The 13,541-nt window shown below is 38.2% G+C and overlaps 2 protein-coding genes across 4 annotated transcripts in view; one reads left to right on the top strand and one right to left on the bottom strand.

Annotated features, from left to right (window-relative positions):
- The window catches only part of CORO1A (coronin 1A), a 127,123-nt gene that overhangs the window by 31,113 nt on the left and 82,469 nt on the right, over window positions 1–13,541 (top strand). The window lies entirely within an intron of this gene.
- Window positions 1,955–13,541, bottom strand: part of LOC142656035 (sulfotransferase 1C2-like) — a 31,694-nt gene continuing 20,107 nt past the window's right edge. For both annotated transcript variants that reach the window (XM_075830865.1, XM_075830864.1), the window contains exons 3-8: window positions 7,352–7,477; window positions 7,145–7,242; window positions 4,721–4,847; window positions 3,681–3,775; window positions 3,280–3,460; window positions 1,955–3,188 (exon numbers count right to left, since the gene is read on the bottom strand). In XM_075830865.1, coding sequence (XP_075686980.1) covers window positions 3,082–3,188; window positions 3,280–3,460; window positions 3,681–3,775; window positions 4,721–4,847; window positions 7,145–7,242; window positions 7,352–7,477 — 734 coding nt within the window. In that variant the 3' untranslated portion in view covers window positions 1,955–3,081. The remainder of the gene's footprint in view (window positions 3,189–3,279; window positions 3,461–3,680; window positions 3,776–4,720; window positions 4,848–7,144; window positions 7,243–7,351; window positions 7,478–13,541) is intronic.

Below are 13,541 nucleotides of genomic sequence, written 5' to 3'. Positions count from 1 at the left end.
GTTGCAGTCTCTTATGGGTATGTAGTTTGGCAGTTACAGTCTTTGGTCTTCGGTTACACCAGCAGGCAGGGGCGACTACAACCTCTCATCCACCCTCGGTACATGATACATGCCAGAAATGGGCCGTAACCACTTGCAGGGTACACAGGGCTACCGCCGATCACATTGCACTCACCCCCGCGGACCCTAATCATTCAGCAGCCCGGATAGAGTCAAGACCCTGGCAGGATACACAAGGTTTTTGGTTTTTTTGCAGTGGTGAACGCTGGCCCGTTCCCAATCCTCTCTCTGACCTCCTCCAGTTCTCTGCCACTCTGTCAGTCCCTCGCCCCGACAGACTCTCCCTGTACGTTCTCCAATCACACTTGACATTCTGACCATGCGACGCGCCAAAACCTATACTTTATAGTACAAGTCCCTCGTCCTCTAACAGTCACACCTGGTCAGCTGTTCACAAGTTGGCTGACAACCCCTGTGAGAGCTGTAGTGGCAGTCATATTGGTTGTCAGCCAGCGTTCCCATCCTCCTGAATTACAACTCAAGGGTTTATATATAGTGGAGTTTTTTATTAGTTTAGAGCAATGTTCTTCAACTTGTGCATAGTTGCCAACATTTGAAGTTTTTTTTCCAGGCACACGAAGGGTGTGGCTTATCTGGTGGGTGTGTTCAAGGAGGTGTGGTTTATCTGGTGGTTGTGGCTAGTGAGACGTGGCTTTCTTCCCATAATTCTGCATAGAAATAACGTAAAAAAAAATTCTGGACTAGTTTGACTGACAACTACTATGGTGGCCGGTATCTTTCTCTGGTTATCTGGTTGTTTACAGGCAGGTGATGTCGCACTTTATCACTAGGGCTAGGCGATATGTGCTGACCACTACTGGTAGCGTAAAAACCAGCGTTGATAGTGCCACACTCAATGACCCTTGTAGATGGTGCTCCACGCTGTCCCAGTAGATAATGCCACACACTGCTCCCCGTAGATAGGGCCACACACAGCTCCCTGTAGATAGTGCCCCACACTGCCACCAGTAGATAGTGCCACGCACTGGCCCCAGTAGATAGTGCTATGCACTGGCCCCAGTAGATAGTGCCACGCACTGGCCCCAGTAGATAGTGCCACGAACTGCCCCATGTAGTGCCACACAGCAACTTTTTAGATAATGCCACAGACAGCCCTCTGTAGATAGTGCCACAGACAGCCCTCTGTAGATAGTGCCACAGACAGCCCCCTGTAGATAGTGCCACAGACAGCCCTCTGTAGATAATGCCACAGACAGCCCTCTGTAGATAATGCCACAGACAGCCCTCTGTAGATAGTGCCACAGACAGCCCTCTGTAGATAGTGCCACAGACAGCCCCCTGTAGATAGTGCCACAGACAGCCCTCTGTAGATAATGCCACAGACAGCCCTCTGTAGATAATGCCACAGACAGCCCTCTGTAGATAGTGCCACAGACAGCCCTCTGTAGATAGTGCCACAGACAGCCCCCTGTAGATAGTGCCACAGACAGCCCTCTGTATGTAGATAATGCCACAGACAGCCCTCTGTATGTAGATAATGCCACAGACAGCCCTCTGTATGTAGATAATGCCACAGACAGCCCTCTGTATGTAGATAATGCCACAGACAGCCCTCTGTAGATAGTGCCACAGACAGCCCCCTGTAGATAGTCCCACAGACAGCCCTCTGTAGATAGTGCCACAGACAGCCCTCTGTATGTAGATAATGCCACAGACAGCCCTCTGTAGATAGTGCCACACACTCTCCCTTTATATATATAGTTGGGTGGAAGATGTGGCAACCCCTGATATAATGGAAAATAATGTGGTAGGCAGCCATGTTGTAGGCGGGACCAATATTCATGAGATGTACTGTCCCTATAATAGGGACTCTATAAAATAATTTTCTCTACCATATCCCATTTGATGTGTATTGTAAATAAAAACGTCCAGATAATGTAATCTTATATTTAATACTGAAAAAACCAAAGAAGAACAGTATCTGATTCCCAAAAAGTTTTTAAAATGAAGCAGAACAGACGACGCAAACTCTTACAAAGTTCATTTTCTTATCTTTCCTGCCATTATTTATATAGGTCAGAGAAATTATAGAATTACTGTAAATAAAGTGTCAGATTCTATGCATTAGTGGTAAAACAACTTCATATATTGCTGCACCTAGATGGCGCTATTGAGCACCTATCAGCTGCATATAGGGAGGCAACCTGGTACAGCGCACACTGAGGTAATCGCTATTATCCCTAATTGAAGCAGGGTTAACAACTGTCCGTCAATGTATAGACAGTCAACAAAAAACGGGTGTCTTTAGTGTCCAGCAAAAAAAAAACACTGTTATTTATTCCTAGAATTCCTGAATTTTGCATGGCGGCAGCGTTCGTCATCATGTGACATGCACAGTGCAAAAAAGATGACTGTCAACGAATGGAGGAGCAGTCACATAGCGTTCCTGTCCTCCAGTGTCCTGCATCCCCCGCCTGCATACATCATCAGGCCGCAGCCCTGCACTAAATCTGGGGTTTGTAGTGATGCAGTTTGGGATCTGGATTTATTCGTTTTGGGGTTTCAGTCTGTATTTAATTTCGGGGGCTGTGGTCTGTCATAATTAGTTCTGGGGTGTATCTTAGATAATTGTGGGATCTATCCTATTTTTGGGGTGAGTCTTAATTATTTTTGGGTTCGGTGGTCTGTCCTAATTAATTGTTGCTGGCTGATAAAGGGGCCATGTGCATTGCTGTACTGACTCAAGGGCATTAGGTTGAGGGTGGCTGAGGGCGTGGCCTATATAAAGAGGCGGGGCATATGGCCTTAAAAATATGGGTCTGTCCTTGATTTTTGGTTCTGTTGTCCAGAAAAATATTTAAGGGGTTGCCAACCCTTGTTGAAAGTTCAGAATATAATAGGGAATCACTTGAAAATCCATCTGTCATGTGAGAATTATGGGAGTTGCTCCTGTTAGCTGACATATAAAAATAAAGAAGCCGTCTGGAAAAAATTCTGTTGCCATCTGATGGACTCTTAACCTTGAGGAATTTCGGAGGGCATGAGGGTAATTTCCTGGTCCTAGAAGTGAAATGTCAGGTCGGTATCAGCCATTTCTCTCTCGTAATATTCATCAAATAATTGATTTTGAGCCACCGTGAAATGTCCCTTCCAGTCTCCGCAGGTTCCTGGAATAAGAGAAAGCCATCGAATGTCTACTACAGAAATACCATGTTTTCCAGATGTTATTATACTAGTCATTATGGTGACACACGGTACCTTTCCTCATAAAGGGAGAGATGGTATGGTCCATGACGGTGGAAGGGATGGTCCTGTAATTGGCCATGCGGTTTTCTTTCATGGCCTTGAACGTTGTAGACTGGTGTATCTTCTCCAGAACATCTTCAGATAGATCCTTCTCTATGAACTTCATCACCTTCCTGATCTCACATTTTGGATCCTAAACAAAGGTTTAGATTCAATATTCATATGTCATAAAGAACACAGTTGTGTAGTGTACACTAAAGGAGTGAGGGCCGCATAACAAAATCAAAATGCCAACCCATGTTCACATCAGCACATGGTAGAGCGGCCATAGAATGATGAACACCAAGCATTTGCAGAGCCCACACACGCCAATTAGACATCGGCATTGGTTAAGAAAAGCCCATTCTCCTCACCTCTAGCATGTCTTCATAAAAGAGGTAGAGGATGTTTCTCTGTTGTCTTATCTTCCACCAGTCCTTAACATGATCGCCCCATGATCCATAAGAAACTACAGAGGGAAAGGAAGACACATTAAAGGGTTTCCTACAGTCATGTGTTACCCGCCCTCCATCCGGACCCTGTTCATGTTAATCTACAGAAAGTAGAAGAAGGGAGTAGATGGAAGAAAGTAAAACATGACTGGAAGATCTGACTACACATGGTTTGTTGGTAGTCTGTTGCCATGGAGACCCATGTAGATATATTTAAGGTTTTAATGCTCAGATATATATATGTTTTTTTTAAAGTGATTAGTTATATTGGTTCTTCATGACAGCTTGGGATTTGTGTTTTCTTGTAATATTTTAACATACATAGGGGGGGGGGGGGAGAGTTTTAGCAATTGTGTCAAAGGATAACACAAAATGTGGTAGTCCACTGCCTCTCCCTTTTCTTTCTATTTTAGAGAATGTAAATGAGACAGCAACACATGACTGCAGGATCAGACTACACAGGGTTTGTTTGTAGCCTGTAACCATGGAGACAAATAGGTCTGCATAGGAGCTGTATACCCAAAACGATAGGAGATTTTTTTATTAAGACTATTTGTAAAGTTGCCTAATTTATTTAAATTCAAGAGAACTATAAAAAAAAATGGTTGCAAAAGTGGATATATCATTTACAAATATGAGGATGAGGTATGAACACATCGAGGGGGTCATATACCCCACCCATAGTTTACATGGAGAACGTAGTAATTCTCACTTGTGTCTCAATGCCTTTCATAATGTATTAATTTATACAATCATATAAATCTATCATCACCCCTCGGATCAATTAAATAAAGAAATTCTTCCTGTTTCTGAGCAGTGCGCTCTCTCGGCTCTGCTGAATGGTTGTGCCACCTCACAGAGAGGTATTTTGAGAGACTATATGAGTGGGTTCAACTGTGCCCTCATTATAAGGACCCATTCAAAATGTTTTCACAGGTAATTCGTATAAATATTATATGTACTTTTCCCCTCTATGAACTTTTGTAGATATTCCTCAAATGTCCCCGGATCTGGGAGGATAGCGGCCATACGGTGGAAATGATAATATGACACTAGTACATCCTTAGGATTTCGGGCCACATAAATGACCTGTGGAGAGAGAATGATACAAATATATATATATATTTATATGTTTAAATACATTCTACTGGGAGAGAAGTTTGGGACTGGTTATAGTGAAGATGAGAGTGACCGACCAGTCGAATGATAGGGAAGGACCTGATTCTACAACAAGAGGTGGACCTAGACCTACAGCAAAAGGTATAGTCTTTAATATACATTAATGAGAGTCCAGAACCTACAGTAAGGGAGATGCCCCTAAATATAGAGTTTTCCCTGGTTATATGGCATAAGAAACAGACTTACAGATATTAAACATAAATATGAAAAGCTCTAAAGTAACAGAGAAGAAGACCATGAAAAGATCTACAGTAACAGAGAAGGCCATGAAAAGCTCTACAGTAACAGAGAAGACCATGAAAAGCTCTACAGTAACAGAGAAGACCATGAATAGCTCTACAGTAACAGAGAAGACCATGAAAAGCTCTACAGTAACAGAGAAGACCATGAAAAGCTCTACAGTAACAGAGAAGAAGACCATGAAAAGCTCTACAGTAACAGAGAAGACCATGAAAAGCTCTACAGTAACAGAGAAGACCATGAATAGCTCTACAGTAACAGAGAAGACCATGAAAAGATCTACAGTAACAGAAAAGACCATGAAAAGATCTACAGTAACAGAGAGGAAGACCATGAAAAGCTCTACAGTAACAGAGAAGAAGACCATGAAAAGATCTACAGTAACAGAGAAGAAGACCATGAAAAGCTCTACAATAACATAGAAGAAGACCATGAAAAGCTCTACAATAACAGAGAAGAAGACCATGAAAAGATCTACAATAACATAGAAGAAGACCATGAAAAGATCTACAGTAACAGAGAAGAAGACCATGAAAAGATCTACAGTAACAGAGAAGAAGACCATGAAAAGCTCTACAGTAACAGAGAAGAAGACCATGAAAAGCTCTACAGTAACAGAGAAGAAGACCATGAAAAGCTCTACAGTAACAGAAGACCATGAAAAGCTCTACAATAACAGAGAAGACCATGAAAAGATCTACAGTAACAGAGAAGAAGACCATGAAAAGCTCTACAATAACAGAGAAGAAGACCATGAAAAGCTCTACAATAACAGAGAAGAAGACCATGAAAAGATCTACAGTAACAGAGAAGAAGACCATGAAAAGCTCTACAGTAACAGAGAAGAAAACCATGAAAAGATCTACAGTAACAGAGAAGAAGACCATGAAAAGCTCTACAGTAACAGAGAAGGCCATGAAAAGCTCTACAGTAACAGAGAAGACCATGAAAAGCTCTACAATAACAAAGGAGACCATGAAAAGCTCTACAATAACAAAGGAGACCATGAAAAGCTCTACAATAACAGAGAAGAAGACCATGAAAAGCTCTACAGTAACAGAGAAGAAGACCATGAAAAGATCTACAGTAACAGAGAAGACCATGAAAAGCTCTACAGTAACAGAGAAGAAGACCATGAAAAGCTCTACAATAACAGAGAAGAAGACCATGAAAAGATCTACAGTAACAGAGAAGAAGACCATGAAAAGCTCTACAATAACAGAGAAGACCATGAAAAGATCTACAGTAACAGAGAAGAAGACCATGAAAAGATCTACAGTAACAGAGAAGACCATGAAAAGCTCTACAGTAACAGAGAAGACCATGAAAAGCTCTACAGTAACAGAGAAGACCATGAAAAGCTCTACAGTAATAGAGAAGAAGACCATGAAAAGCTCTACAATAACAGAGAAGACCATGAAAAGATCTACAGTAACAGAGAAGAAGACCATGAAAAGCTCTACAGTAACAGAGAAGAAGACCATGAAAAGCTCTACAATAACAAAGGAGACCATGAAAAGCTCTACAATAACAGAGAAGAAGACCATGAAAAGCTCTACAATAACAAAGGAGACCATGAAAAGCTCTACAGTAACAGAGAAGACCATGAAAAGCTCTACAGTAACAGAGAAGACCATGAAAAGCTCTACAGTAACAGAGAAGAAGACCATGAAAAGCTCTACAATAACAGAGAAGAAGACCATGAAAAGATCTACAGTAACAGAGAAGACCATGAAAAGCTCTACAGTAACAGAAGACCATGAAAAGATCTACAGTAACAAAGACCATGAAAAGCTCTACAGTAACAGAAGACCATGAAAAGCTCTACAGTAACAGAAGACCATGAAAAGCTCTACAGTAACAGAAGACCAGGGCCTACAGTGGGAAGGAAGACCTGGCTCTATGGTGAGACACGCATTGAGAAAGGTAAGTGGGTTATGATCAGCCACACATCAGACTGCAAGTACCTTACAATTCTTTTCCCAAAAGCTGTTTGGCATAAGGTGCACGGGCAAATGAGACTTGATCAAGCGTGGAGACTCCATTGCATTAAGGCTTTCAGTGCCTGAGGACGAGGCAACATGTTGGTTGTTAGAAGATATGGACCATATACATATATGATAAAGTAGACAGGTGTAGCAGAAATAATCTCATCTGCACCGCTTATCTCTTACCTGTGGGCATTTCAGGCACTGCATACTCCAGAAAGGGCACCCGCTCATATATGGCTCCACGTTGGGTTTTCTTATTGTCTCCATTGTGCAGAATTAAATCCACGATCTCACTGATCCAGGTGGTACCTGAGAAATAGTCACACATACAGTAGCTCTTACTTTACCACTACTCTTACTACTAACTACTATCGCTAACTAGTACTAATACTACTAATATTACTCTACTACTAATACAACTACTACTCTTACTACTAACTACTATTATTATTATTACTACTACTACTCTTAGGGCAGGTTCAGACGTGGCGGAATTGCAGTGGAATTTTCCAGCGGACGTTTTTTACATTTGTTTCAATACATTTTTGGCAACTTAGTTCAGACGTTGCGGAAAACTCCGCTACAGAGCATAGGCTGCGGTGCAGAATTTTCCCTCCCAGCATGCACTGTCTGTTGCGGAGAAGAAGCGGAATATCACTGCGGATTTCAGCCTTTGCAATGCAAAAACTGAAATCTGTGGCAAGTCCGCTGTGATATCTGCAACGTCTGAATTACCTGTCAAATATGCAAATGTTGCTGCAGATTCGTTGCGTAATTGCCCCAAATCTGCACCAATATTTGCAGCGGAAAAACTCTGCCACGTCTGAACGTGCACTTACTATTAACTACTACCACTAACTACTACTACTACTAAGGCTGGGTTCACACACCCTATTTACGGACTTACTTCAGGCGTTTTAGCCTCGAATTACGTTCGAAAATACGTCTCCAAAGCGGCAGCAAACATCTGCCCATTAATTTGAATGGGTTTTACGATGTACTGTGCCGACAGTCAAAAGACGGCGCGTAAAAAAGACGCCCGCGTCAAAGAAGTGCCGTTTTCCATTGACTCCATGGAAAAATAGCTCCAATTACGTCCGTAATGGACGCTGCGAAAAACGCCTGCACATGCCATTACGTCTGAAATTCCGGAGCTGTTTTCTCATGAAAACTTCTCCGTAGTTTCAGCCGTAATGGACGTGCACGTGTGAACATACCCTAATACTACTACTAGCTACTATTATTACTCTACTACAACTACTACTACTAATACTATTATTACTCTACTACTACTACCCTTACTATTAACTACTACCACTAACTACTACTAGCTACTATTATTACTCTACTACAACTACTACTACTAATACTATTATTACTCTACTACTACTACCCTTACTATTAACTACTACCACTAACTACTACTAGCTACTATTATTACTCTACTACAACTACTACTACTAATACTATTATTACTCTACTACTACTACCCTTACTATTAACTACTACCACTAACTACTACTAGCTACTATTATTACTCTACTACAACTACTACTACTAATACTATTATTACTCTACTACTACTACCCTTACTATTAACTACTACCACTAACTACTATTAATACTACTACTAACTACTATTATTACTCTACTACAACTACTACTACTAATACTATTATTACTCTACTACAACTACTACTACTAATACTATTATTACTCTACTACTACTACCCTTACTATTAACTACTACCACTAAGTACTACTAATACTACTACTAACTACTATTATTACTCTACTACAACTACTACTACTAATACTATTATTACTCTACTACAACTACTACTACTAATACTATTATTACTCTACTACAACTACTACTACTAACTACTATTATTACTCTACTACTACAACTACTATTATTACTCTACTACAACTACTACTAATAATACTATTATTACTCTACTACTACTACCCTTACTATTAACTACCACTAACTACTACTACTAATACTACTACTAACTACTATTATTACTCTACTACAACTACTACTACTAATACTATTATTACTCTACTACAACTACTACTACTAATACTATTATTACTCTACTACAACTACTACTACTAATACTATTATTACTCTACTACTACCACTAACTACTACTAATACTACAACTAACTACTATTATTACTCTACTACTACAACTACTATTATTACTCTACTACAACTACTACTACTAATACTATTATTACTCTACTACTACTACCCTTACTATTAACTACTACCACTAACTACTACTAATACTACTACTAACTACTATTATTACTCTACTACTACAACTACTATTATTACTCTACTACAACTACTAATACTATTATTACTCTACAACTACTACCCTTACTATTAACTACTACCACTAACTACTACTAATACTACTACTAACTACTATTATTACTCTACTACTACAACTACTATTATTACTCTACTACTACTCTTACTACTAACTAATACTACTATTATTACTCTACTACTACTACTCTTACTATTAACTACTACCACTAACTACTACTAATACTACTACTAACTACTATTATTACTCTACTACAGCTACTACTACTCTTACTATTAACTACTACCACTAACTACTACTAATACTACTACTAACTACTATTATTACTCTACTACAGCTGCTACTACTACTCTTACTACTAACTAATACTACTATTATTACTCTACTACTACTCTTACTATTAATTACTACCACTAACTACTACTAATACTACTACTAACTACTATTATTACTCTACTACAACTACTACTACTAATACTACTATTATTACTCTACTACTACTCTTACTATTAATTACTACCACTAACTACTACTAATACTACTACTAACTACTATTATTACTCTACTACAACTACTACTACTAATACTACTATTATTACTTCTTTTATTACTGCTACTCTTACTAATAACTACCACTAATTACTACTACTAATAACTACTATTATTACTTCTTTTATTAGTGCTACTCTTACTATTAACTACCACTAACTACTACTACTAATAACTACTATTATTACTTTACTACTACTCTTACTACTAACTACTACCACTACTACTAATGCTGCTACTAACTACTATTATTACTTTACTACTACTCTTACTACTAACTACTACCACTACTACTAATGCTGCTACTAACTACTATTATTACTACTGCTACTACTACTACTCTGAGGGTATGTTCACACGCAGTGTTTTTAGATGTAATTCGGGTGTTTTACGCCTCGAATTACACCTGCAAAAAACGCCCCTAATACGCCTACAAACATCTGCCCATTGTTTGCAATGGGTTTTACGGTGTTCTGTTCCCACGAGGCTTAATTTTATGCGTCGCTGTCAAAATACGGCACGTAAAAAGAAGTGCAGGACACTTCTTGGGACGTTTTTGGAGGCGTTTTTTATTGACTCCATTGAAAAACAGCTCCAAAAACGGCCGTAAAATACGCCGTGAAAAACGCGAGTTGCTACAAAAACGTCTGAAAATCAGGAGCTGTTTTCGCCTCAAAACAGCTCCGTATTTTCAGACGTTTTTGGTCACTACTACCACTACTACTACTGCTGCTACATCTACTACTTATTCTACTACTACATCTACTACTTATTCTACTACTACTACTACTACTTATTCTACTACTACTACATCTACTACTACTACTACTACTACTACTACATCTACTACTACTACTACTACTACTGCTGCTACATCTACTACTTATTCTACTACTACATCTACTACTTATTCTACTACTACTACTACTACTTATTCTACTACTACTACATCTACTACTACTACTACTACTACTACTACCACTACTACTACTGCTGCTACATCTACTACTTATTCTACTACTACATCTACTACTTATTCTACTACTACTACTACTACTTATTCTACTACTACTACATCTACTACTACTACTACTACTACTACTACATCTACTACTACTACTACTACTACTGCTGCTACATCTACTACTTATTCTACTACTACATCTACTTCTTATTCTACTACTACTACTTATTCTACTACTACAACTACTACATCTACTACTACATCTACTACTACATCTACCACTACATCTACTACTACATCTACTACTACTACTTATTCTACTACTGCTACTACTACATCTACTACTACTACTACTACTACTACTACTACTACATCTACTACTACTACTTATTCTACTGCTACTTATTCTACTACTACATCTACTACTACTACTACTACTACTACTTATTCTACTACTACTACATCTACTACTTATTCTACTACTACTACTACTACTTATTCTACTACTACTACATCTACTACTACATCTACCACTACATCTACTACTACATCTACTACTACTACTTATTCTACTACTGCTACTACTACATCTACTACTACTACTACTACTACTACTACTACTACATCTACTACTACTACTTATTCTACTGCTACTTATTCTACTACTACATCTACTACTACTACTACTACTACTACTTATTCTACTACTACATCTACTACTTATTCTACTACTACTACTACTACTTATTCTACTACTACTACATCTACTACTACTACTACTACTACTACTACATCTACTACTACTACTACTACTACTGCTGCTACATCTACTACTTATTCTACTACTACATCTACTACTTATTCTACTACTACTACTACTACTTATTCTACTACTACTACATCTACTACTACTACTACTACTACTACTACCACTACTACTACTGCTGCTACATCTACTACTTATTCTACTACTACATCTACTACTTATTCTACTACTACTACTACTACTTATTCTACTACTACTACATCTACTACTACTACTACTACTACTACTACATCTACTACTACTACTACTACTACTGCTGCTACATCTACTACTTATTCTACTACTACATCTACTTCTTATTCTACTACTACTACTACTACTTATTCTACTACTACAACTACTACATCTACTACTACATCTACTACTACATCTACCACTACATCTACTACTACATCTACTACTACTACTTATTCTACTACTGCTACTACTACATCTACTACTACTACTACTACTACTACTACTACTACATCTACTACTACTACTTATTCTACTGCTACTTATTCTACTACTACATCTACTACTACTACTACTACTACTACTTATTCTACTACTACTACATCTACTACTTATTCTACTACTACTACTACTACTACTACTTATTCTACTACTACTACTTATTCTACTACTACATCTACTACTACTTATTCTACTACTACATCTACTACATCTACTACTACATCTACTACTACTACTACTACTACTACTACATCTACTACTACTACTACTACTACTACTACTACTACATCTACTACTACTACTACTACTACATCTACTACTACTACTACTACTACTACTACTACTTATTCTACTACTGCTACTACTACATCTACTACTACTACTTATTCTACTACTGCTACTACTACATCTACTACTACTACTACTACTACTACTACTACTACTACTACAACACTACTACTACATCTACTACTACTACTTATTCTACTACTGCTACTACTACATCTACTACTACTACTTATTCTACTACTGCTACTACTATATCTACTACTACTACTACTACTACTACTACTACATCTACTACTACTACTACTACTACTTATTCTACTACTGCTACTACTACATCTACTACTACTACATCTACTACTACTACTACTACATCTACTACTACTACTACTACTACTACTTATTCTACTACTGCTACTACTACATCTACTACTACTACTAATACTACTTATTCTACTACTGCTACTACTACATCTACTACTACTACTTATTCTACTACTGCTACTACTACATCTACTACTACTACTACTACATCTACTACTTATACTACTACATCTACTACTACTACTACTACTACTACTTATTCTACTACTGCTACTACTACATCTACTACTACTACATCTACTACTTATTCTACTACTGCTACTACTACATCTACTACTACTACTACTACTACTTATTCTACTACTACATCTACTTATTCTACTACTACTACTACTACATCTACTACTACTACTACTACTACATCTACTACTACTATTCTACTACTACTGCTACATCATCTACTACTACTACATCTACTACTACTACTACTTATTCTACTACATCTACTTATTCTACTACTACTACATCTACTACTACTATACTACTACTACTGCTACATCATCTACTACTACTACATCTACTTATTCTACTACTACTACTACTACTGCTACATCATCTACT

The sequence above is a fragment of the Rhinoderma darwinii genome, chromosome 6 (genome assembly GCF_050947455.1).
Source record: "Rhinoderma darwinii isolate aRhiDar2 chromosome 6, aRhiDar2.hap1, whole genome shotgun sequence".
Taxonomy (NCBI): domain Eukaryota; kingdom Metazoa; phylum Chordata; class Amphibia; order Anura; family Rhinodermatidae; genus Rhinoderma; species Rhinoderma darwinii.
Note: the sequence above shows the minus strand (reverse complement) of the source record. Positions and strands in the feature narration are given on the sequence as shown.